The following is a 27067-nucleotide window of genomic DNA, read 5'->3' on the forward strand; positions in this document are numbered from 1 at the left end:
TATATATATATATATATATATTATTTATTTAAAGGAATGGCCAAAGGCTATTAGACGAGCCCCGATTATCCCTGGGTGTGTTAAATATTCGAGCACCACACACTACCCACGGGGGTATATATATAAACACACACACACACACACACAATATAGATATATATGTATGTACATGTATATATGTATATTTATATATGTGCATATGAATGTACGTATCTCTATGTATGTATCATGATTTCAAGCATTTTGGCATGTATGTTAGGACTAGTCCATATTTGCAATTTGAAAACTAGTAACATATGTTTTTTTTATTTGTAAACTTTTAAGTCAATTCATATGCTCAATAAATCATACAAAAAGTATGCGGGCTTGAGAAAACAATGTTAAATAAATGCCCCACATAAATTGAAAAAATATGCCAAAATGATAATGAAACAAAAAGCACTAATAAATAAAGCCTAAAAGAAAAACCAGAAATATAATTGGACTTGAACAACAGACTAGGACAATTTTTTTCCGCTCATCCTTCCATGCTTATTTTCATGAAAAACTGGAATGGTCACAGAAGTCACAGCTGAAGGAATAGAAGATGACTCAAGTATGTTAACATTATCTCAGAGATTGAATTGTACAATGCAAAAGATAACAAGGACTAAAGATGTTATTGTGAATCTCGGATCAGAACCAAGTATTAATTTGAGAAAAAGAGATTCAAGCTGTCAGCTGAAAACAGCAGCAGCACCTAAGTATTAAGAGCAATAAATTAAGGTCAATCAGAACAAAACCACATAAATTAAGAGGATGCAATCATCTTAAAAATTAAAAATTGGTCTTGGAAAACCTCCTACCTGGTCCAGGTAATTCAAAGAGATTACTTAAAATGTTACAAGTTCTAAAGGATGGCATAACATGTTGAACTAAGATAACAAAAACGCACCGCAAATCTAAGAGTTTTGTTATGTAGTCGAACGAGACCAGAGAAAAGCTTAACAGCATAATTTGCAACCTCCTCTGTTTCATACTCGGCAAAAGCAAAGCCCTTGTGATTTTTAGATTCCTTATCCCGAGGTAAATGTAGGTCAACTAGATAACCAGCCTGAATAAGGATTTCATATAAGACCCTTTCAGTAACCCTTTCATCCAAGTTACCTATCGAACATGAAAAAAATAAATATAATGAACAAGAAACATAAAAAGAGGTACCTACGTTACTGATGTCCTGCAAGTTACAAAATGTAACTCACAGAAATTAGTATGCACATTAGTAAATAGCTTATAATAGGTGTAAGTAGAAATTTAGTTAATAAAAAAGAACACCATACACCATAAAATGAGGAAGTTCCCTTTAAATTACCATGGTTATCGTACCAACCAAATTCGCATACCCCAATCATCCATTCCAAATTGGATGGTAACATTTAATCCAACATTAAAAAATATTTTGAAAAATAAAGAGAATTAGATCCCAACCTATCGAATTGAGGATTATTCAAATTGAAGCATATGGTGGGATGGGTATAACTGAAAAAGTGCAATTATAATGGCACTTGGAAATGATCTTTATCACCATATCAAGAAAATCATAGTAAAATCATGCATTAGAGCAAACAGTAGCCCATTGGGAAAAAAAACGAGAAGATTTAGAATCAAAGATAAAAAAAACAAGTTGACACAAAGTAAAGCGTCAACATTCAGCTGAAGAAAAAAAAATTTTATAAGAAAAACAAGAATTAAAAGAAATCAAGTTATTAAAATATAAATGGTTAGTCCATTGGCAAAATGTCGTCAGTTATACTGACATATTCCAGTCATTCAGTAGAATTTAAAAAACAGTGAAGATGTGTCTAGGTATGTTGTACAATATGACTTGAAATATGTCCTATTCGGATTGAAATTCTCAAAATTGCTCAAGGTAAAATTCAAGGAGTCAAATTCAGAAAATAACAATACAAAAGCAGACTACAAAATGAGACATCTCCAATAACTAAAAAAAAATTAGTAGTAATCTACATAAAAAGGACTACAAAAAGTCCAAACATACTGGTTCGAACTGCAAAAAACTAAAAGAACTGCATTCACAATTAATATGCCGTTAAAAAAAAAAAAGATTTCACAAAGATTTCACAAACTTTAAAATAATTTTAAAATAATACATCCATAAAATCAACTACTGACCAGTAATAAAAATAGAAATTCGAAATAAAGAATACCATGGTGCTGGTCGTATCATATAATTTATGAAGCTGTACATGGAACTAATTATTATAAAATTCAAACATAGACAATAAGAATGCTAGAAAAAAATGAAAAAGAGTAACGATAAGGTGACAACTTTCCTTTTCAATTAAAAATGAAGAATATTCTAACATTAATGAGGGGAAAAAAAATAAGCTGCTATCGATGAAGTAAAAAAACCATAACATTATGAAGTAAGAAAAGAAACTGCTACGGATTTTTATTAATTTAGAAAAAACTAATGGTAAGATTTCAAGAGAAGTCCTTGGAGGGTTTAAGAGAAGAAAGGTGTTGATATGACTTATTTTTAAGTTATTAAAGATATGTAAACTAGAATTGTTACTTATGTTCGAATAGGAGAAGGAATGACCAAGTATTTTCCCATTTCAATTGGATTACATCAGTGATGGGCTTTAAGCCCATATCTTTTTACTATAGTTATGGATGTTTTTACTGGACATTCACAGGAGGATGTACTTCGGCGTACGGTTTCCGCTGATGATATCTTTATTGTGGATAAGAGCAGAGAAAGAGTTTAGCAAAAATATTAATTATTGAGGTCTACATTGGAATCTAAAGGCCTTCATTTGAGTAGATTTAACTGAATACATGAAATGTAATTTTAGTAGCTCTAGTGATAAGAGTTGTAACTATGGGTGATCAAAATCAGTAAAAGATGTGATAGTATTCGATATCTCGGGTCTATAGTTCGAAGTGATGGTGATAAAAATGGAGATGTTATTAGTAGAATTCAAGTTTGTTGGTTGAAGTTGAGGAATGCATGGTTTAAAATGATGGTGATATGAATGGGGATAGTACTAGTAGAATTCAAGTTGGTTGGTTGAAGTGGAGAAATGCATCGGGTCTATTGTGTAATAGAAAATTACCGCTCGGACTAATAGGAAAGTGGTGAGACCTGCAATGCTCTATCGCACAGAATGTTAGCCTTTAAAAGAGAAGCATAAAACAAAGTTAGATGATAATACTTAGGTGGACGAGTGGCTTGACGCTTAGAAACAAAATGCGAAATGAATTATTCGTGATAGGGTGTAGCTCCAGTGGTGGACAAGATTAGAGAAAGTCACCTTAGATGGTTTGGTCACATTAAACACCAATCATGTGATGATCCTATTAGGACATTAGATGTTTTAGATTTGACTTGTGTTATGAAAGGGAGAGGTATACCTAATAAAACTTGGGCAAATTGTATAAAGAATGATCCTAATTTATTAGAATTAAATGAAAATGACACTCAATATGATTCAATGGAGAAGAAGGATTTATATAACCGACCCCACTTAATGAGATAAAGGCCTATAGTTGTTGTTGCTAAATTACGTTTCACGTGTCAAACAAACAACCAACAACAACAAAGCCTTAATCCCACTATGTGTCAAACAAACAACCAAAAGAGAAAAAGAAGGAAAGTTTAGCAAAGGGTTTATACTTACAAGTTACAATGTCGCTTGCCTAATGCCCCCATTAATTGCAAGATGAAGACTATTCAAAATGAAAAACCACCCAAAAAAGCCTATATTACCTCCATTGAACCCATATATGCTTAAGTGCTAGCACATGCCAAGGATTTACAAACATCAATTAGTCAATAAGTATCATCATACAAGTAACAGATAGAGAAAATATGAACTCAAATATATGGAGACTAAAGTACAGTGTGAAGGGGAAAACATAATGTAAAGGAGTCTTCCCTCCTTGCCGCCAACATCAGAAATTCAGTGCTCTCCATCTCCCCAATAAAAAAGAGGACGAAAAAGTACCAAGTGTGAAAGAAAGATGATGATTCAACTAAAAATATCTATATATTTTTTAATTGATTACCAAGTTATAATCACCATGATTGATAAGGATGACAATGCTTAATCAAAATGTGACAGAATCGTAGTAGGTGGCGATAATTAGTAAAATACTCACTAAAATTTTGAGTTCATTTGCAATAGACCCGAGCCATTTTGAATCGATCCACCAGTCAAACTATAAGGTCGAGAAAAAAAAAACTTCTGAATCAATTTCAAGTTTAATTAAAGCAGGGTTGGCAATTTTGTCAAAAACTTGAAAGTAAGTCGATTATGACTTAAAATTTAATCAGCTTTAAATAGAGATCAATTTGCTTTGGCTAGTAGACGGTCTGGTTCAAAATAATTATGAGTGATATATATATAATTATATATATCATTTTATATATATTAATATTAATATTTTATGTATATATCATTTTATATATATAATATTAATTATGAGTGGTCACATTTTATGCATATTAATATTATATATAAAAAAATGATAATTAATATTTGATGAAGAACAATTTGAAGTTAATATTTCCTAATGTAACTAAATATGATATAATGTATGTTAAACAAAATGAGAATAGAACCTTAGACAAAAAACAACTAAATACGCAAAAAATAAAATAAAATAATAAAAAAATGCTTTCTTTAAACTGATTGGTATAAAATAATCAAATAATTAAAATACTAAAAGTCTATAACATCAAATAAAAATCCAAACCACAAAGTCAACAAGCAATCGTAAATTTTTCAACATGAACAAAATCTTAATTGCCACTAATTTCAATCAAATCAGAAAAACTAGGAAGCGAACAGCAACACATGTAAAAATAAACAAGGCCAATGAAAAAATTTGCCCAGGTAAAAAAGAAAAATTCAAGCCTTACGTTAGTTTGAGTAGATAACTTTTACTAAATTCAGCAGTCACACTAGAATTACAGTCAAATGAATCAATATATATTCAGCTAGTACAATATAAGGTCAAAAAATTAAAAAGAAAATTTATTCTAAGTTAGTCAATTACATGCCCTGACTTTACATTTATAATCAATTTGTTCTCTAATGGGTTGCCTATCATTGACTTGTTCTAACTTCTAATTTTAAATTGATTTTATTAAAAACATAAAGGTATCATAAAGCCATTAAAAAAAAACCTCTCGATGTCAAATAATACTGAGTTCAATTTTTCCATAATAATAACTAAACCCACAATAGGAAATCACCATCAACAATGCATAAAACACATCACATGCTACAAGAGCCTCATAAGTTGTGACACTAAATGAATTGCTTGTCCATGTTACAAAATTTCATACACTAGATGAATCTCGAATATTGCTAAAAACTCGAGCATGGGACAAAACATATTTTTTTGCTGTTCATGAGGTTAAACCACTTAAAGTGGTATGATGCTTAACAAACACAAAAGATCCTATGTTGCTGCATTAAATTCCTTGTATATGACATTCAATTCATAAAAATATACGCCAAGCGCCCCACAATCCTTCATTGGAGTCATCTCTTTCATCCCTTGCTTATTAACAAACATTACTGTGACAATATTTAGCATGGAGGGAACTCTACTTTGGCTTGTATTTTGAGAATCAAGAAATCAAAAACCACCTATAAGATTGATTTCAATGAAGTTACTCATTATAAGAATAATATCAACAAATAATTCATTTACATTATCAGATTGCTCAATTAATTCATCAAATGAATAATGCATTTTTACATTTACACAGGCTCAATTTCCTTTGGAAGTTCCAGATCAGGTGTTTCTACAATCAGTTATACTATTAGTCCCCGTTTGGGGCGGCAATCGGGCAGCGGCGCAGCGGGGAGCCGCAAAGTTTTGTTGTTTGGGGAGATGGAGCAGCGGCGGAGCGTTTAGGGTAAAATGCGAGCCGCGGGTTAGACATCGTGGCCCACTTTTCTCGTTCGGTTTTTTACATTGGTGCCCTCTTTTCGATTCCGCCCTAACCCTTTTCCTCCTCGTTCGGCTTTTTATACAAAGTGAAAGCTGCAATCTATTGCTCCTCTTCCTCTTCTTCCCCCACGTTGCTCACGCTCCTTGGATTTTCTTCCTCTTCTTCTCCCGCATATCTCACACTACCTGGTTTCTCTTCGTCCTCTTCCTCCTCGGTTCCCTAGCGGTAAATACTTTTTCCTCAACAGATGCGAATGCTTGTTGGTTGGATTTGTGAAGTTAAATTTGTAAATGTTGTTCGATGGTTGGATGTGCGGCAGAAATGTGAATGCTAGATGTTAGATTAAATTCTTGGTGGCTCGATTTTGGGTTTGATAAGTTGTATAAAAAAACTTTTTTTGAAGATGTGGCTTGGAGATAATAGCAATCGGATGTTGGATATTTTTGAGTGAGGGTCTATATTGGTTGTGACATAGTCATTGATGTGAATACACATCATTTAGGTGGTTTGCATGAGGATCTAACAAAAAAAAAAATTATTGTGGGTGTTGTTTGGGCAATGATGTTAGATTATTCTTAGTGTTCTTTGGAGTAATTTGTGTTTGTGGCTTGGGCATTGATGTGAATACATATCAATTGGGTGGATGTGGCATGGGCAAAAGTATTTATTGTTGTTGTTCCTCTTTCAACTTTATCTAATTGGGCAAAACTATTTAAAAAATTGCTTCCTGAAATGAATATAGTTGTAAACATTGGAAATTGTGCTAGCATTGGAAATTGTGCTAGCAGAGAGAGAATGTGGATGTGGCTTAGGGTGGATGTGGCTTGGGGTTGTGGATGTGGCTTGTGGGGGATGTGGCATGGGGTTGTGGATGTGGTTTGAGGTTGTGGATGTGGCTTGGTAGTGGATGTGGCTTGGTAGTGGATGTGGCTTGGAGTGAGGGTTTTGTGGAGGTCGGAGTTGGTGGTTGTAGCTTGTTTGTCATCATTCATGTTGTTTCATTTTTTCATGCCTGGTAGAGTGCATATTCTCCTGTGTAGTTTTTTTCACATATCTTGTCAAGACTCCAATTGTTGTGGTTGATGGTTCTTGTGATTGTTGTGGCAATGGTGTTGGGGCATTTGCAGTTCTGGCTGTTGTACATAAGGTTTTGGTTGGAGGTGGTGGGCTGTGTTGGGCATGTAGTTGTGGATTGGGGCATGTGGTTGTGGATTGGGGCATGTGGTTGGGGGATGAGGGTGTGGAGCTGTGTTGGGCATGTGGTTGTGGTTGTGGTTGTGGTTGGAGCATGTGGTTGTTGGCTGGTGCATGTGATTGTTGGCTAGTGCATGTGGTTTTGGTTGGGGTTGGTGGACTGTGTGGGCATATGGTTGTGGGTTGGGGCCTATGGTTGGTGGTTTGGGAGATGTGGGTTGGGCTAGTTGATTGTTGGTTTGTGCATATATTGTTTGATTTTCATTTACTTATTTTTCTTCTAATTATCACAACAATACGATGGTTAAAACTAAAGAGGTTACACCCGCAATGTGAGATAAAAAAACCAAAATAATATTATGTGACATTTGCCTAAAGAAAATAGAACTTGAAAATAGACCCATGATCTTCTTAAACAAAGAAAGTAGGCAAAATATTATCAAAAAATTCAAATAAAGCACAGGTAAAGAGTACGACAAGATGCAACTAAAGAACAAGTAGGATGAACTCAAGAAAGATTGGAAAGTTCGGAAAGAATTGAAACGATGATCAACGGGTATGGGGTGAGATCCAGTGAAAAGAACCATTGATGTTTTCGAGGACAGGTGGGCGGAAAAACTTGCGATGAGTATCTCTGACATATAACATAATGTGGTCAATTTAATTTTCATTTTAAAACTAAAATAGATGTTATGACTTTGTAGGTGATCCTGGTATAAAGAAATTTAAACTCAGCGACCTCGAACCTGATTTGGAGGAGAAGTTGGATCAAATGTTCAAAGGGGTCATGGTGACTAACAAATATGTATGTGCCCCTAGTGAAATAGGTTTTCGTGGCAGACCTGAGAATTTAGCAGTAGAACAATCAGGTGATTCTAGTGAAGTCCCCAGCAAAGAAAGTTGAGTCCACTGGTCATACTAAGCGTCCTTGTTGGCTGGTGCATGTGATTGTTGGCTGGTGCATGTGATTGTTGGCTGGTGCATGTGGTTTTGGCTGGGGTTGGTGGACTGTGTGGGCATATGGTTGTGGGTTGGGGCCTATGGTTGTGGGTTGGGGCCTGTGGTTGTAGGCTGCGGCGTGCGGTTGTCGTGTGCAGAGGATATGATTGTGGGTTGGGGTGGTGGCTATGTTGTGTTAGGGCATATTGTTTAGTGTTGGGCTGGTAGATGTGGGTTGGGCTAGTTGATTGTTGGTTTGTGCATATATTGTTTGATTTTCATTTACTTATTTTTCTTCTAATTATCACAACAATACGATGGTTAAAACTAAAGAGGTTACACCCGCAATGTGAGATAAAAAAACCAAAATAATATTATGTGACATTTGCCTAAAGAAAATAGAACTTGAAAATAGACCCACAATCTTCTTAAACAAAGAAAGTAGGAAAAATATTATCAAAAAATTCAAATAAAGCACAGGTAAAGAGTACGACAAGATGCAACTAAAGAACAAGTAGGATGAACTCAAGAAAGATTGGAAAGTTCGGAAAGAATTGAAACGATGATCAACGGGTATGGGGTGAGATCCAGTGAAAAGAACCATTGATGTTTTCGAGGACAGGTGGGCGGAAAAACTTGCGATGAGTATCTCTGACATATAACATAATGTGGTCAATTTAATTTTCATTTTAAAACTAAAATAGATGTTATGACTTTGTAGGTGATCCTGGTATAAAGAAATTTAAACTCAGCGACCTCGAACCTGATTTGGAGGAGAAGTTGGATCAAATGTTCAAAGGGGTCATGGTGACTAACAAATATGTATGTGCCCCTAGTGAAATAGGTTTTCGTGGCAGACCTGAGAATTTAGCAGTAGAACAATCAGGTGATTCTAGTGAAGTCCCCAGCAAAGAAAGTTGAGTCCACTGGTCGTACTAAGCGTCCTTAGGTTGAGGATAAAAAGAAAGGTGGTGTTGCTTACCTTAGAACCCAAATATCTCATCTAGTGGCTTCTTGCCACCACCACCCCCACCCAAACACAAGTTGATTCAATGGATACGATTCTGGAAGTTCTGAATTCAGGTAACGAACTTTCGGAGTTGTATTTATTTGCAATAAAATTGCTTGAAGATTCGACCTGTAGGAATTTTTTTGTGAAGATGCTGGAGTCAAATACTTCCGCACCTACGATATTATTACAATTGAATGAAGATCAGAGACGCTTCTTTTAATTACAACTGCTTGGGACATTTATGTTGGTGTGTTGTTTTAATAATGTTGTGGATATTTCATACGTTTGGGAGAATTTTCTAGTTATTACTAATATTCCAATATTTATGTTATTTGTGCTTCAACAATGTTCATTATGTTATTCATGTTGCTTGGGACATGGTTATATCAAATTTATTAATGCTTTCGTGTCGGCTAATACAATATACATCTAGATGAATTCAATTGGAGAAAGACACAAAAGGAGAGCTGCAGTCATATGCTTTATCTACGAATATTACAACAAGTTCGTAGATCGCTCTCCATACTTAACATCCTCATATGTTGGGGACAAATAGGTTGTGGAGCTGCTTACTGGACACCAACGAGATTCAATAACAAGTTCACCATGAAACAAGAGATATTTAATGATCTTTTGACAAAACTAAACAGATTTTATGGACTTCATGAGCCATCGAGAACGACTTCATGAGAGGTATTGGCAATAACAATCTACATACTATCCCAGAATGAATCAATGCAAGGCGCTCCGAAACCATTATTAGAAACATCTCAGTGGATTTGGAGGCACTTGTGAGCTTATCTTCACAATTCATAAAACCTATTGTTACTTCATTCGAACGGACTCCTGCGGAGATTTCACACGATACAAGGTACATACCGTTCTTTAAGGTAACATTTCAAAATAATTGCATTCAATTTAAAAAATGCATACCGTTCATTTAAAACTTGTTCTCATTTGAGAACAATTGCATTGGAGCAATAGATGGAACCCACGTTGATGCACGAGTTCCAAACAATGAAAAGATCGCATCCATTGGACGATGCGGGTACCCAATGCAGAATGTCATGGTTGTTTGCGACTTCAACATGTGCTTTACTTGTCATGCCCGATTGGAAGGGTACGCATTACAGTAGAATTTTCAAATTTACAACGTGAAATACCGGCTACAACTTCCCCCACCCTCCTGAAGGTACGCTCGAACCCAACTACTCGTGTTTCACTTTAACCTTCATATTAATTATGTAATACATTTTAGATAAACATTATTTGGTTGATGTTAGTTATTTGTTGCAGCGAGGGCATCTCAAACTCTATTTTAATACGAGATATCACAAACTTGATTTCGAGTGAATTAGCAATGTAACATGCGACAGAAAGGGCCTGTTTAATAAAAGGCATTCCTCACGCGGTGTCATCGAGAAGATTTTCTGAGCTTTGAATAAGAAATTGGTTATACTCCGCGAAATGTCATCTTATTCGTTCCTTCAACAAGTGCAGATAGTCATTGTCACGGTGACACTAAACAAATATATTTAACGACATCCTTCCCGCGGCGACATTGACTTTCGTCAGACTGACGAGGATCATAAGCATGGACCGCCAGAGGCATTTGTGTATCACCTCAGGAATTCCCTGCCACAAGTTGAAAATGATCCTTTCATTATCTGTATTAGAGAGGGGAAGAAGCATGCGAAATGACGGAGTTAATGGCACAAATTACGGATAAATTAGTAGGAGGCTGATAAGAGTATTTGTAATTTATTTAGTATTATGTATTAAACATTCAATACTATATTTCTTTTATTTAAAGTAATTTGTACTTTACATTTTATATTTATGATTTAAATTTTTTACACTATTTATAAGTATAATTTTTTCCCATTCGCATTTTACTTATTTTTTTTTTAGGATTTGAGAGGTCGGCGATGAGCGTTTGACCTTCATGGGTTCTTCTGAATGGTCTGTTAGTCGTTACATGTGAAATCATAATGAAGGCAACCAAGTTCTCTTTCTTTCAGTGCATCGGTTTATGAGGTTATTTAAGATTGCATTTTTTTGTTATATACGCATGCGACGCACGGAAGGTTGGTTTTACGTAGATTAAAGGCAACCAAAAACTTATTTTTTTTCAAAATCTATTTTCTTTTTGTAGTGACTGATTTGTTGATTGGTACATTGAGTTCTCTACGACCTCACATCTGCAAATAACTGTAATTAATTATCTTTTTTAGCAATTTCAACTTCTGTTATGACTAATGAATTGTCTTTTTTATAATTCTAAAAAGATGAGCTCCAGGGTTTCAGAGACCTCCCGACGAGTGTTCTGTCACTGCAGACTACAGCCTTCCCTACTGACGTCACATCGAGCATATAGCTATGCAAGAAAGTTATATAAGTGCCCACGGTGGGCAGACGATCAGAAAAAGTGACTTCTTTCAGTGGGCAGACGATCCGAAGAAGCGTGACTTCAGACAGTCCGCAAGATTCCATTGCCAATAATGTTCGGGGCTGGATGGCATCCCCGGAGAACGACGCAACTCGAGACATACGCTAGCTGGATTTTTAAATTAATATTATCATTTTTTAAAGATAATTTTCACACTTTTTTTTTGTTTTAGGACACTTGGTATTCATTATTATGCGAAGTGTATATCTTAATTTTTCTACTATCCTAAAGTAGTTTTTTGCTTCTCAAATATGAAATATATTGCTATGACAGTTCTATTGCAAATAGTATTACTGCACAGGGGCAAAATAGTCATTTATCCAGAAACAGCTATCACACAACGATTTCAAACTTTAAAAATAAAAAAGGCATCCAGTTTTCCCGCAACGGCTTCCTAGGGCGGCTGCTGCAAACCAACCTATTGGATAAGCTGCATATGCCACTAAGGGTCTGGGGCAACTGCAACTTATTGAATAATCTGTTGATCAATAATTTATCCTGATAAACTACTAATTAGCAACTTATCCTGATAAGCTGCTAATCAGCAGCTTATTGGAATAAGCCGGCTGGTTGTTTGGGACAACTGTTTAAAAACAGCTGATTTGCAATTGTTTGTAAATAAATGACAATTCTGCCCCTATTAAGTAATGTTATTTGTAACAGAACTGTTCTGACAGTATATTTGATACTGCAGAAGCAGAAAATTAATATATAACAATACAGAAAAAAGATGAAACAGTCATCACCTAACAATGAGTATCAAAATTGACTAAAAAAGAAAAAATTATTAAAATTATAATTAAAATTATGCTAATATTAATTTTAATCTTGAGATTGTGTATGTCACGAGATACACTAACCTCAAGGGATATCATCGAACTCCTGAGACAAAGGTCGCAAAATATGAAAGTAACCTCCTTATCCTATATGGTCGATGATCTGAACTCTTTAGTATTACTCATTGTGTTGCTAACAAACAAATCAAATAAGCTTTACTTCTTAACATTTATAACACCTAAATATTTCATTCAGATCACATAAAAGTGGTATAAACAGCTTCATGCATAGATAAGCTGATATTCATGTCAAAATTGAAAGCATAGGTGTTAGATATGTAAGTTCATAAGATTTGAGTGACGTGTATGTTAGATAAGTGGAACAAACAACTAGAAAAAAACAAGCATTAAAATGACATTGAGGCCATTTCCACTACTACATTACACCACTGCAATTTTTCGCCAATCAAAAGACAATTAAGCACACCAACCAATCCAGAGTAATCAACATTAAGGAAACAATGTACAACTAAGCACAACACACACTTGGTACTCTATAAAAATAGACACTTGTACGTGCACGATTTGAATGTGCCTTTTTTTTATTTGCACTAGCATGCGAGTGTATGTACATTTCAAATTGTTCTTCTATTCCACATCTACTCATACCTATCCACATAAAATTTAGCAAGGGACAAAAAATATCTGTTGTTTTCAAAACCCATAAAGTGTGATCATCATTTCAAAGTGTGGCTACAAACATTTCACTCTTTTCAAGGATGCAAAAGTGTTCTTTTTAAAGGCTATAAAACCAAGAAGAGAAGCCTAGTTATGAGTGAGGTTTATTTATAAGGATCTTAAATGCTTTTCGATGCCAGAACAAAGCCGCAGTGTGCATGTTTCACAGCATAGAGCACATTTTTTATTATAGAAAAATGTTGCCAACTCTGAATGACTTCACACAACCGTGTGTATGAGATATTTACTCCAAAGAAAGGAAGGATAGGAACATCAACTAATGAGAGAAGATGCAAAATTCTTCCCAAAACTGAAGAATCTTTCACTGAAGAGTGGTAGAGGCTACCACACAAATGACTTCGGAGAAGGAACATGCTCATATGTTCCTTTTGCATAGAAGTGAATAGAAAAGGCACCTATCTTAGCCCTGACCATAATGAAATTCTTTCTCCATATTGAAGCCAATAAGATCTAATTTGACACAATGTGTTACACCAATCAAGCAATTAATATCATCAAAAGATCTATTAAAAACAAAATAAATAGGCATCGGAGCATCATCTACTAAATGAAATAATAAAAAGCACGAGAATGTCATCTTTTCTCATCTCTTTCTCAACTACATTCATGAGGAAAAGATTGAAGCTTTAAAGTTTCACAAGCTCCCTTTCCTTATTAAGCATGATTATGGTAAATTATTTTCCATCCAATCCCAAATATGTGCACAAATCTCAAAAAACCAAGCCCTCTTCTCAAGTTAACTTCTTTCTTGACCACATGTCATTTCACATAGAAATTACCCATGTAGAATAATGAGAAAAACATATACGCGGAAGAGGTTAGTAATCTTCAAAATTCAAGCAATTCTTCTATCTTTAATCACCCCATCTCCTCTTCCAAAATCCAAATCAGAAAAAGTTTCGATGTAAAACATTGATCATCGATGTAAACGAGCATTAAACAGCCAATTGAAAAGGATAATTGGGCAAGGACTCCAACCAAATCAACCCCAATTTACTACAAAAGTTTCCCACAAAGGTAAAATATCCTAAAGAAAGCCACCAAATAAACCTGCAAAATGCATATAGAAAAAAATTGCATTAGTGATGTTCCAACCAGATGTGAGTCAACTCACCAACAAGCAATCCGGGACACGGGACAAGCGAGGGGAGACGGACAAAGTGACAGAGGGATAGAGGGCGATACCAGAGGGAAGCCGAGTCAAGGATCTCTAAAGAGACGGATTCGTCTATAAAAGCAACCGAGAGAGAGGCAATGGAGAGGCGCTTTAGTGCAAGAGATGCCAAGCGAAGGAGGAGACACAAACATGGGCACAAGAGGAGAATAAAAGCGCGATGCAGATTGAAAACGCGAGCAGCGAGGCCGAAAAAAATCTAACTTCGTTTCCCCTGAACGAGCAAAACAAACGCGACGACGGCGTTTTCAAAAAGCTGCCCGTGGAAATAATCTGCCCCAAATGGGGCCTTAAATTCCAATTCTAACTTATGACTAATTATAAGTTCATAAGAATGATCAGCATGATCTATTATAAATGTAAATTCAAATTCAAAATTATTAGATTTGGGTATAGTTTGTTAACTATAAACCATTTTATACATGTAAAACGTTATCTAAAGAGTAGTAATGATCAATCATAATATTGAAGCTTATAGGTATGTTCATCAAAACCAATAGTTTACTATATACTATTTGAATGGTATAATTTATTACTTTTATTAACACAATTTAAATTTCCTACATTTATTTAACATGATGCAACAATGAGCTTGTATGCTAACTTGATACAGTACAGCTTAAAAATTAGGATTTCTAAATGAAACTAATGTTATGCAATGAATGAACAGAACATGAAGAAAGTTAGAACTAGCATACCAAAGAACAATAAATATAAAAAATTTTCTTTCAGTAAATGCAAACTTATAAATACTAGAATTAGAACCCAAACCAAAAAACACCATGTAAAAGAATTTGAAGAAATCAAACCACACAAGAAAATGTGAGAATTCATAACTTATTCACCACAATTAGAATCTTACTTGTACCAAATTTGGACGGACTCAGAAATATGAGCAAATTTCACATTTGCACAGGCTCCATTTCCATTGGAAGTTCCAATTCAGGTGTTTCTAAAATCAATTTTAAGGCACGTTTGGAGCAGCTTATAAGTGCGGCGACGGTTTGAAAACTCCGTCTTACTGTTTGTTTCTCACTTTTAAGGCGAGTTTCTACAAACGACGTTTCTTTTTTGTACTACACGCGAACCTCAGGTATATCCTCGTGATCCGCGTTCGGCCTCCAACTTTTTACTCCATTGCCCTCACGAAACTTTCCCGCAGCACTACCTTTCCTCTTTTGAAGGCGTCAATCCTACCTTCGTTGATACCTGAATTCGCTCGGGTAAGGAATCTCTTCCACTCCTTCCGCTCCTCCCTCTCCCCCATTTGGCCGAAAGGCTTCTTGAATTTGGACGATCTATCTGTTGAATTTTGCGGTGAATCTGGAAGTGTTGAGAGGAAATGGCTAAAAACTTAGATCCAGTAGTTGGGAATTGAGTATTGCTGGTGAAAATCTTGATTCACTTTTTTTACTGAATTTTTTTAAGCATCGAGAATGATTCCTCTGATATTTTACGTGTTGCGAATTTGATTATGGTTCTCTCTCTTTATCTCTCTGTAATTTTATCTTCTGCTCTATTACTAAGTTGTTTTCTTCATATTAGAGTGGGAATGTGTTTGAACTGTGAAACATTTCTAAAATGTTTCCTCTGCATTCAATGAAGTGGTCTATTGTCGAAGTGGGAAAAACCAAGGTTTTTTATTATGCTTCGAGGGTGTGCGTCTCTAGTCTTGACTGAGCTAAGGTTTTTGCTAACCTAATATTATGACTGGAAGTTTCTGATGGTAGCTTTGGAATGAAATTTTTTCTTGTAAAGAAATGTATGATCTTGATTTTTATTTTCAATTTTCATGATAAAGGAAACTATACAACTTTTATTGAAAAAAAGAAAGAAGAAATCAATGCTTATGCTTTGAAGGGAAGAACAAATCCATTCTTGAAAAAATTTAGTTTGAGTAGTTCTTAAATCACTACTCCTATGCGTTTGAAGGGAAGAACATAAAGGAAGTTTTACATAAATATCAGTCAATTCTTTTTTTTTTTTTATGTAACAGCCATGCTTCATTTTTTACATGTATACCGCTTAACATATGAACTAAAGTTAAATTTTGGTGTTAGATATAATAATAGATAAGAATTGGTTGGTATGCATGCAAATGTTGAAATAAGAAGAATTCATCTCCTCCAATGGCAACCAAATGTTCTATGACACGTCCTCCAATAATTAACAAATGCCGCAATAAAAAGATTGTAATGTTTTATGGCAATCTCGATCTATTAGTCATGAAATATTAGTTATTCTTTATCTATTTCGACATTTTTTTCTTGAATAGTATTAATTTCATGTTAGCTCATTTATCTCAATCAAAATGAGTAAACCTAAAGAGTATGGATCATCGGCTATGTGGTATAAAGAGACCACCCTTACATTTTAAGATCTGTCTTAGGGAAATTGAGTTGGGTAATAGGCCGACCACCTATTTTAATAAAGAAGTTTGGCATAATCTTATGACTAAATTCAAAGAACTGACCGGAAGGGATTATGATAGGATGAAACTCAAAAACAAGTGAGATCAATTAAAAATTTTGGAATAACTCAAACAAATGATCAACGGGATTGGGTTGAGATCCACTTAAACAGACAATTGATGCACCAAAGGAATGGTGGGCTGAGAAGTTAGACGTAAATATGTACCAAAATTTGCTATTTACATTGATTGTTTTCTTTTAAAGATTTTTACTAATAATTTCTCTTTTCTAATACAGGCAGTATCGACAGCAAAAAAATTCAAACTTAGCAGCATTGATCCAGTATTAGAGAAAAAGTTGGATGGCATGTTCACTAGCGTTGTCGCTACCGGAGCTCATGCTTTCACCCCAACTGATCAGGGCTTTGTCGGTTAACACAGGACATGGAAACCGAGCATATATGTGAGTCGGGAGGAGATTTCAGCCAACTCCACACAGGTATTCAATCAACAGGCAGGACAAAGCATCCTAGAGCGGAAAAAAAGAAAGTTGGAGCTGCATTTGTCAGAGATTCTATAGAGTCGCTACTTGCTTCCTGCAAAGCCAAGGTTGCACCATCAAAGGACTGCTCAATTTAGGAGTGTCTTCAGTTCCTAAAAATATATCCCGGTGTTAAGGAAGACGAACCTATGTATTTAAAATATGTGAAGTTCAACGGGATTAGGTTGGGATCCACTTAACAAGAAAATTGATGCACTAGATGAATAGTGGCTGAGAAGTTAGAGATAAATACATGCCTAAATTTGTTGTCTGTATTGATTGTTTTTCTGAAAAGTTTTTTACTAATAATTTCTCTTTTCTAATACAGGCAGTGTCGGCATTGATCCAGCATTAGAGAAAAAGTTAAATGGCATGTTCACTGGCGTGGTCGCTACCAGAGCTCATGTTTTCACCCCAACTGACCAGGACTTTGTTGGTTTAATACATGACATGGAAACCAAGCATATAGGTGAGTCAGAAGAAGGTCCCAACCAACTTCACACAAATATTCAACCAACAGACAGGACAAAGCATCCTAGAGTGGAAAAAAAAAAAAGCTGGAGCCGCATTTATCAGAGGTTCCATAGAGTTGCTAATTGAATTCTGTAAAGCCAAGTTTGTATCATCAAAGGACTGCTCAATTCAGGAATGTCTTCAGTTCCTAAATACATACCCCGATGTTAAGGAAGACGAACCTATGTATTTAAAATATGTGAAATTTCTAGAGAACTCCACTCGCAGACAGTTTTTTGCAAATTTAGACCCAGAATTCTGACTCGCTTGCGCTCTTTCATGAATGATAGATTGTTCATGGCATTAGGTTTTATTTTAGTATCGGTCATTGTAATATTTATGTTATGGACTCTTTATTATTATGTATTGGTATTTATAACCACCATGCTACCATCTGTGTATCGTTCCTATTAACTCAAGTTAATGATTATCATGCTTAAAAAAAATATCATTTTTCATATTTTGTAGAATGGATGAAGAACAACTTAACCATAACAGCAAAGTCACTCTCGTCCTCATCTTGCTATACCATTATTATCATACATACGTTGATCGATTTCCTTGTCTGACGTTGAGTCATATTGGAGATAATTGGGTCGGTGAGTTATTATGGGGTCATCTTACACGATTTTTCAACTATTCCGTATGACGAAAGAGATATTTCTCGACCTGCTTAATGAACTTCGGAACCTTCATGGATTTTGTAAATACAGTAGAATAGGTTGTTTTATTATTGGTATTTTATAGCAGCTTGAACATCTTCCTACATGATATTATCTTTTGTGTCTAGAATTTATCATACACACAACTCAACTCTTTTGTATTATCATGTCCTAACATTTGAACTTTATTTTTAAAAACTTACCACATTCCATATAAATTAATGTTACGTTGCATCTCCAAGAATAGTAATGAATATCTCAAATTTTACTTATATGATTTCCATGAATCCCTCCCTCCCTCGCTTTGTGCGTGTGAGCATCCAACTCCCTTCTCTATGATTGGGAAATGAGAATTTTTCTTATAAGAATTCATCATTCTTTACTTTTATCTCCCCTATTGGGTTGCATTAAGAAGGTTGGTAAATTTGTAAATAACAATTTTTAGGTGGTCTGTATGTGTCAAATGAGTCTAAAGTGGGTTAATTGGTTTTAAAATAGTTGAGGGGAAGACATTACAACTTTTGCGTGCCAGGTTTTTTATTTAACTAAAAAAATCTGCAAATCAGTTGTTTACAAAACACACAAACTAAACAGCTAAACAGCTTATCCAGAACAGGGTCATATTGGTCATTTATTCAGAATTAGATGTTTTCAAAACACGAAAACTAAACAGTCAATCAACTTATCCGAATCAGTTGATCATCAGCAGATTATTAGGATAAGTTGTTTATCAGCATAAGCTCGATAAGCTGCAGTTGTCTCAAACAGACCCTTACTCTTAAACTTCAATTCTAACCCACGACTAATTATAAGTTCATAAAGCATGATCTATTATAAATGTAAACTCAAATACAAAATTATTAGATTTGGGTATATTTTGTTAACTATAAACCATTTTATACATTTAAAACATCAGAACAATCATAATATTGAAGCTTATAGGTGTGTTCATCAAAACCAACAGTCTACCATATACTATTTGAATGGCATCATTTATTAATTTTAACATTTATTAGTTTTATTAACACAATTTAAATTTGCTACATTTAGTTAACATAATGTAACAATGAGCTTGGATGCTAGCTTGATATACGACGGCTTAAAGATTAGGATTTCCAAATGAAACTAATATCATGCAATGAATTAACAAAACATGAAGATAGTTAGAACTAGCATACCAAAGAACAATAAACATAAAACTTTTTCTTTCATAAAATGCAAACTTATAAATACTAGAATTAGAACGCAAATCAAAAAGTAATAAGTGAAAGAAATTGAGAAAATTAATAAGAAATTCAAATCACACAAAATAAGTGAGCAATTATAATTTAATCATACTTGTACCAAATTTGGACAAACTCAAGAATACGAACAAGTTCATAAAAAGTTTTGTTAAAAAAACTGGGTTGCAAAAAAATTTACCACCAACAACAACAACAAGCCTTTATCCCACTAAGTGGGGTCAGTTGCATGAATCATTATTCTCCATTGCGTCCTATTGAGTTTCATGTTTCATTTAATTCTGATAGATTATGATCATTTTATTATAAAACATGCCCAAGTCTTTTAATTTTACCACTTTCTTAACATAAGTAGAACCTAATACATCTACTCTCCCAACTAGATCATCAGATGGTCGACGTTTAATGTGACTAAACCATCTAAGATGACTCTCCTTAATCGTGTCCGCCCCTGGAACTACACCAACCCTACCATGGATATATTCATTTCACATTTTGTGTCCAAGTGTTAAACCACACATCTACCTAAGCATTCTCATCTCAGCAATGCTTAACTTTGCTTTATGCTTCTCTTTTAAAGGCCAACATTTTGTGCCATAGAGCTTGTAGGTCTCACCAACATCTTATAAAATTTTCCTTTATCTGAGCAATACTTTTCTATCACGCAATATGCCCGATGCATTCCTCCACTTCAAAAAACCAAATAGAATTCTACTAATAACATCCACATCTATATCACCATCACTATGAAAAATAAAAAATAGACCCGAGAAATCTAAAACGTTCACACAATTTAATAATTTGATCGGTCATGATTACAACTTTGTCATTATAGCTACTAATACTAAAATTACATTCCATGAAATCAACTTTAGTTCTACTCAAACAGAGGCCTTTAAACTCCAATGTAGACCTCCATAATCCTAGTTTTTTCCTGAACTCTTTCTCTAGTCTTATCCAAAAGAAGGATATCATCAGCAAAAAGCAAACATCAAAAAATTTACCAAAGTAAAAAAAAATAGTCGATCAAAACATAAGGAGATGCTTCCTCTAAAATTAGATTGCAAGATACATGCGCACTTAATATAATCACACAAATAATTGAAATATGAAAGAAAATATTCTAGTCAATCACAAATATTTGATTGCATGTATTAAGAATAAATTCACTCAATCAAAGATATTTATTTAAACACACTAAAGTATTTATTTATAAGCAACTTTCTATTTATATGTAATATGTTATCTAATCAACTGCCTCTCTTTTGCTTGTTACAAATTCCAACTTTGAGTCAATATTCCAAAAAAAATGCATCAAAAAGCTAGAGATAACCTATTGTTTACAAATAATACTATGTTTAAACACTCAAAAGTAATAGCCAAATCACAAAAATTGAACTCGTGACAAATAATGCACAATTCAAGCTACATACTCTAGTCACTACAGTCACAATACCAAGCATGCTATAGAAGCCTCGCTCGTGTCAAAAGTGTACTTCAATGCAAGGATCAATCACCCATACTATATATTTTCATTAGCTTTGTTAAAAAAAAAGTCACTTAAGGACAAGTCAAACAGCACTTAAAACTAGCTAGAGAAAAAACTCATGAATTGCTAAAGAAATGTACCTTTCTTCTTTCACTAGTTGTGACACTCCATAGGTCCCTTTGAGTTCCATATTCATTTTGAGCCTTACAAGATCCATTATTTTTCCTTTATTTCATCGTATGTTCCATATTGGATTCCAAAGATCATAAGACAAATCCTCACAAACTTCCATTGTATTCATTGCATCTTTCATGTCATGTTTTTTAGCAAACATTGATATGACACCAACGAGCATGATAGAATCATTGTTAATCGATTAAAACTCCTATGTCTTATCCAAATCTTTCACCACAACACCCACTTCAAGCATTATAGATTCATAAAATTCAAGAATAAATATGCAGACCTCCAATATCCTTTTCAACTATATACTTTCATCAAGTGGTTTTACATAAATCCACACTAAAGTTGACTAAAAATCAATCACTATAAACTCAAAATGAGGTTAATTCAATTCAAAACTAAACAACAACAACAAGCCTTTATCCCACTAAGTGGAGTCGACTGCATGAATCTTTTTTGCTCCATTGCATCCTATTGAATGTCATATTTTCATTTAATTCTAATAAACTAAGATCATTTTTTATACAATATGCCCAAGTCTTTTTAGGTCTACCTCTGTCTTTCTTAACAAAAGTTGAATCTAAAACATCTACTCTCCTAACCAGATCATCAGATAGTTGATGTTTAATATGACCAGATCATCTAAGACGACTCTCTAATTTTGTCTGCCACATAAGCTACACCAAACCTATCACGGATATGTTTATTTCGCATTAATTCAATTAAAAAAAAAGAAACTTAATTTCAAATTAAAGGCAAGTTTGCTCAAACTTGCCTTTAAACCAACATTAAGTTAAATTCATCTTGAATAATGTCATAAATAAATTTAAATACAAATAAAATCTATGTTTAAATAAATTTTAAATACATTTCATATCTAACATTCCCATATTAAATATTTTATGATAAATCAAATATAACATGTTTGTATTATCAAATAATTTTGAGTTATTTTGTGCATAATCGAATGGAGCCTTAATTATGAAGTTAATTTAGAGCCAAAATCAATTCCTTTTGAGTCAAGGCAACTAGACATCAACATTAAAAAAAATTAAGCCAAATTCCAATCAACTTGAGATTTGAGTCCAAACCTAAGAAAATGGGTCTGAACATTTTACACTATTTAGAGGTAATAAATGTAGGTTTCCCAAGGTTTTAGCAATGGATCATGTTGTCTTGTGCATTCCAATTGACATAATTGTTTCAGAAAAAAAAATCCGTAATAGTGCATAAATTCTTGATCGTGTCAAAGTACTCTAAAAGATGATATTTTTAAGACATTGGAATGTATCACAAATGAAACAAATGTACAAATGATTTGTTATATAATGCAAACATTTTCAATTGGCAAATTTTATACTTATTATTGTATATTTAATAGTTTGAACTTGAGGAATGTTTATGCTATGCAGTTTAATGTTCAAAAAAGGATGGGCATGAGCAATGAAAATGAACAGCACGAAGGTAATCTTACAACTAAACAAAAAAAAAAAAACAGTTTCTATATGTTCTTTGCTAAACACAAGCGTGCAGTTTGCAGAATGGTTATCAATTATTATTATAACTTTTTTCTACTAAAATCCATTTTGAAGGTTGTTAGGAATGATTTGCTTGTTTGGATGATTTATGTATTGATGATTGCTAGAAAGATAGCTTCCTAATTGCAATAATTCAATCAAGATAATTTTTCAGTCAACAATCAGATAATTACATAATTATTAAAAACATCAAATAAACCTTCATTGTAAAACCATACCTACTTGTGTGAGGTGAATGACACTGTGTGCGACACAAAACGATTGGCATTGCTTCAATTTTTTTAACATAAACTTCCTTGTTCAAGGACTCAATCCCCACTTTTGTTAAGGGCAACAAAATCTAAGAGTAATATCTCCTCCTCCCCCAAAATTCTTCCATAATGCCCTCCCCTCATCCTTTCTTCTCTCGCCCTCTAGCCATGTTATACCTAAGAACTGCTCCAGTACATAAAATGACGTCAACCCCCTCGGCACCCACAAGGGAACGAACCCCTCCAATCAACACTAATCCTAAATTTCAAGCCCACTTTCTCTAAGGTCCTTCCCATCCTCTTGGTTGAATTTCTCTTAGCAAAATCTTTCACTTCTATGAAATCAAACTTGCATCGCTTGTAGTTTAGAAAGTGTTTTACATTGCTATCATCAGTACTTTGGGAGCAAACAAGAAGGTAGTGTTTACGAGTGTTATTAAATTTACCGATCTAGCATAAATTTAATTTTGAATTAAATTGAATTGGCTTCGAGTTAGACGAAGAAACCTACAACAAGTCTGCAAAACACAATTTAACAAATTTTCTATAGAAACGTTCCACCTAACTTTTCAAGGTGGCAGCAAAAGTAACAAATGAAAACTAAGATTCCAAAGGAAACAATACTACTTCATATACTAAACTTAGACAAATCTGTGTACCATGAAACCGCGCAACAATGCTACAAAATAAAGTTCATGCTACATAAATGGAAGAGATGATTTGCAAGTGTGTTACCCACGTTTGCATGGCCATGGAGAACGAGGACACAAAGTACAACTTAAGGCTATGATTGAATGTTTTGAAGAAAATAAAAATGTTCATGTGATAGACTATTAAAAAAAAACTGAAGAAAAGATATTTACAATTCAAAGCCCATACCCTTCCCATCCTGTTGGGTGAAAGCAGATAACCATAATTTAAGATTTCTAAGAATATGCTAGTTTAACTTTGAATTTTGGAAAACATACTAGAGAGAACAGTAAAAATGGGTTGCGGTGGCAGAATGAGCTGCTCCATACCCCCAAATAAAGTCCAAGGGAATAAACTTTAATTGACGGTGCATGCAACATCAAAAAAAAACACCATCTATCTTCTATATTGCCTGCATTTAACATTAAACTTCTCCATTCCACACAACATCCCATGCAAGGTTAGAGTTAAGCAATGAACCTAGGACAGAATCATAGATTCAATAGATCCCAAGAAGAAAAGGAATAGGAACAAAAATATATAAACAGGGAAAAGCATTACAATTTTCCAACACTCAGGACCTTAAATCCAAAATTTGTAGGATTTAACCTAGGTGCAGACTAAATCTTGCCAGAAAATCATTTTGGACAAAATAAATCTGTGGAATTGATAAATTCGGATTTCATGAATTTCGGCCTTAAATCCAGGAATTACTAAATCCCACGAATCATTGGATTTACGGGATTTATGGGAGAGAAAACTTAGATGTAGGCAGAACTTCTTAAATAGCTTCAAAATCTGTCACCAGACAGTTTCAGGATTTACCCTATTCAGGATTTAATGAATCCGGATTTACGAAATGTACTAAATCTTAATAACTTAAAACCCATCCTTTACCGGATAACCCCTTAGTGTTAGTAGGATTTAGTAAATCTGGATTTGTTGAATCCAGCTCCTTGTTGGATTTATTGAATCTGTATTTAACATGAATGGAAGGCAAAATTTGAACCTTGAATCAAAATTTTCATAAATCAATGAAACTTGTGTTTTATTTTGTGTTTGGCTGTATTTATTAAATCTTATTAACATGGAGCTACGAAACACACCCGTAATAAGAGATGAATAAAATAATAAGTCATGATTGAAATTGAAAAAACAAAAAAAAGGAAATAGAAAGTTATATCTAAACTAGGAAAACAATCCAGTATTTCAACACTAAAGAATTTCAGCAAACCAAGAATAACATAAGAAAATTACAAAATAATCGGCCATAACTAAATTTTACTTCAAGTATAACATTAAAAATAAAAAAAAAAGAAAGAAAGAAAGATCAAGGCGAAACCCTAGCACTTTTAAAGCCAAAATAGCATATACTCCATTTCCTTGCCATAATAAAGCAAGCATGTGGAAACAAAATTTAAAAACAGACACAAATTACAGAAAAAAAAAACGAAAAGAATAATCAACAATCCTCGATCGAAACCTGGCTATCTGGGCAACAGAAGACGGATAAAATCACAGAAAGTGAATACTTCAACCTAAGAACTACATAAATTATTCGCATCCAAACCTATAAAAACCGTGCATGCTGTATTCCGCGACATGATTCCAAACTCCCTCTGCGTCGAAATCCAAACTACCAAGCCACCGAGTCCGAGCGTAGAGAAAGAACCCTAGAACCATTGTAGCCGCCTAGAAAGCTTATCGAGAAGTCATCGATCCCGTCCCCAAACGAAACCCGTGTGTATCAATCACCACCGTCCATTTACTATTTATTGTGTACACGTGCCTCGTATCGAGATGTTTTCGTCAGTTCCCTGTCGGCAAACAATGCCATTGGTCAACGGTATCCTAATCATTTTCGCATTATCGAAAAAATGATAAAAACAAGACTTGCGTCACAAAAAATTGTTAGCAATTTTTTTATTTGAGTAAATAATTAAAAATCTATTTAATGTTTATTAAAATTTTATAATTATATTAAATTTTTAAGGAAATATAAAAATTATGCACGCATATATAACATGAAATATTTATCATAGCGGGAGAGAGTATTTTAATTGAATTAATTAATTTCAAAAAATTAATTTTAAATTTTAAATCAATTACAATTAGAATGAGTTTAGGATGGTTAAATCAATTACAATTAGAATGAGTTTAGGATGGGATTTAGAGGTAATTATCAACCCATATGGTAACATGGTTATTGTTAGATTTTGATTTATTCATGAATCCAGCAAAAGAATAAATCGTAAGACAAAAGTGAAAGAAAAAAAACAGAGAGAAGAACATAATTTTAGAAGAAGTGTGTAAACCATTATTTATATAATGACCCACAATTTATAGAGGAAAGAGGTATGATATGTTCAATTACATTTATATCACTACATTAATGGGGGTTGAGCGGGTTATTGCAAGTATTTCATATATGTGGGCCCTGAGGGTGGTTCTATGACTCAGCAGGCTAGATTAGGGAACACTTCGAAAGCGTTGTCGGTTGGCCATGCTAAAGAGGTCCATCGATCAACTAGGCTTGATGTTGCAAGTTAGCTTGATTTTTAGTAGTAAAAGGTCGATAATGTTGACTTAGTCGGCTAAGTGATGTCTATCGGTTGATCAAGTATGGTTATCAACTATCAATCCCTAATAAGGAGCTTATGTCGGTTGGAAGGAGCAAGGTTATAGGGCTGAAGGTGAATCATCATAATCTAATAAATTGATGCCCTTGGATTAAGAGATCGTGGAGGATGATTGAGATTCATCTTATTCACTCTTGATGAAGTTCATGAAGGGTCTTGAATACCTTCGAGGAGATTGTAAGACTTAAGGGGTGACTTGTTGTTTAACATGTTAATTTTCCTCCTGCTATACTTATTTTTGACGATATTACACTTCAATGGAATGTATTTTTATGTTTTTATTGCAGGTATAATAAGTAAAGCAACTAGAGTGAACTGGAGCAAATATAGGGCGAAAAGGAGGTAATTGGAGCATTGGAGCTCGACCTGAATTGGTGCCTAGACGCCAGCTTCTAGCTCCTATGCGTTGTTACATGTCGTCATGGCATCAAATACAGGCGCTTAGGCTTCGATCCCTGAGGTATTTCTAGAGAAGGCAGTGCCTAGGCGCCAACTCATTTCCCCAGCCGACAAAGAAGGTGGCGCCTGGGCTCCATAGTTGGGCCCTTATGCGCTAAAACTATTTGACACAGTTTTCTGTGGTTTCTCACATGAAATGAAGGGTTTTTCTTCATGGAGGCAGAGGAGATGAAGGAA

General features: G+C 34.2%; 1 protein-coding gene across 1 annotated transcript in view; it reads right to left on the bottom strand.

Annotated features, from left to right (window-relative positions):
* LOC110038205 (protein HSH49) overlaps positions 1 to 25560 on the bottom strand; it is a 27064-nt gene extending 1504 nt beyond the window's left edge. The window contains exons 1-2 of the mRNA XM_020742976.1: positions 25363 to 25560; positions 935 to 1146 (exon numbers count right to left, since the gene is read on the bottom strand). Of these exons, the coding sequence (XP_020598635.1) occupies positions 935 to 1146; positions 25363 to 25396 (246 nt within the window). The 5' untranslated portion in view covers positions 25397 to 25560. The remainder of the gene's footprint in view (positions 1 to 934; positions 1147 to 25362) is intronic.
* Between the last annotated feature and the right edge of the window lie 1507 nt (positions 25561 to 27067).

The sequence above is a fragment of the Phalaenopsis equestris genome, unplaced genomic scaffold (assembly GCF_001263595.1).
Source record: "Phalaenopsis equestris unplaced genomic scaffold, ASM126359v1 Scaffold232153, whole genome shotgun sequence".
NCBI lineage: Eukaryota > Viridiplantae > Streptophyta > Magnoliopsida > Asparagales > Orchidaceae > Phalaenopsis > Phalaenopsis equestris.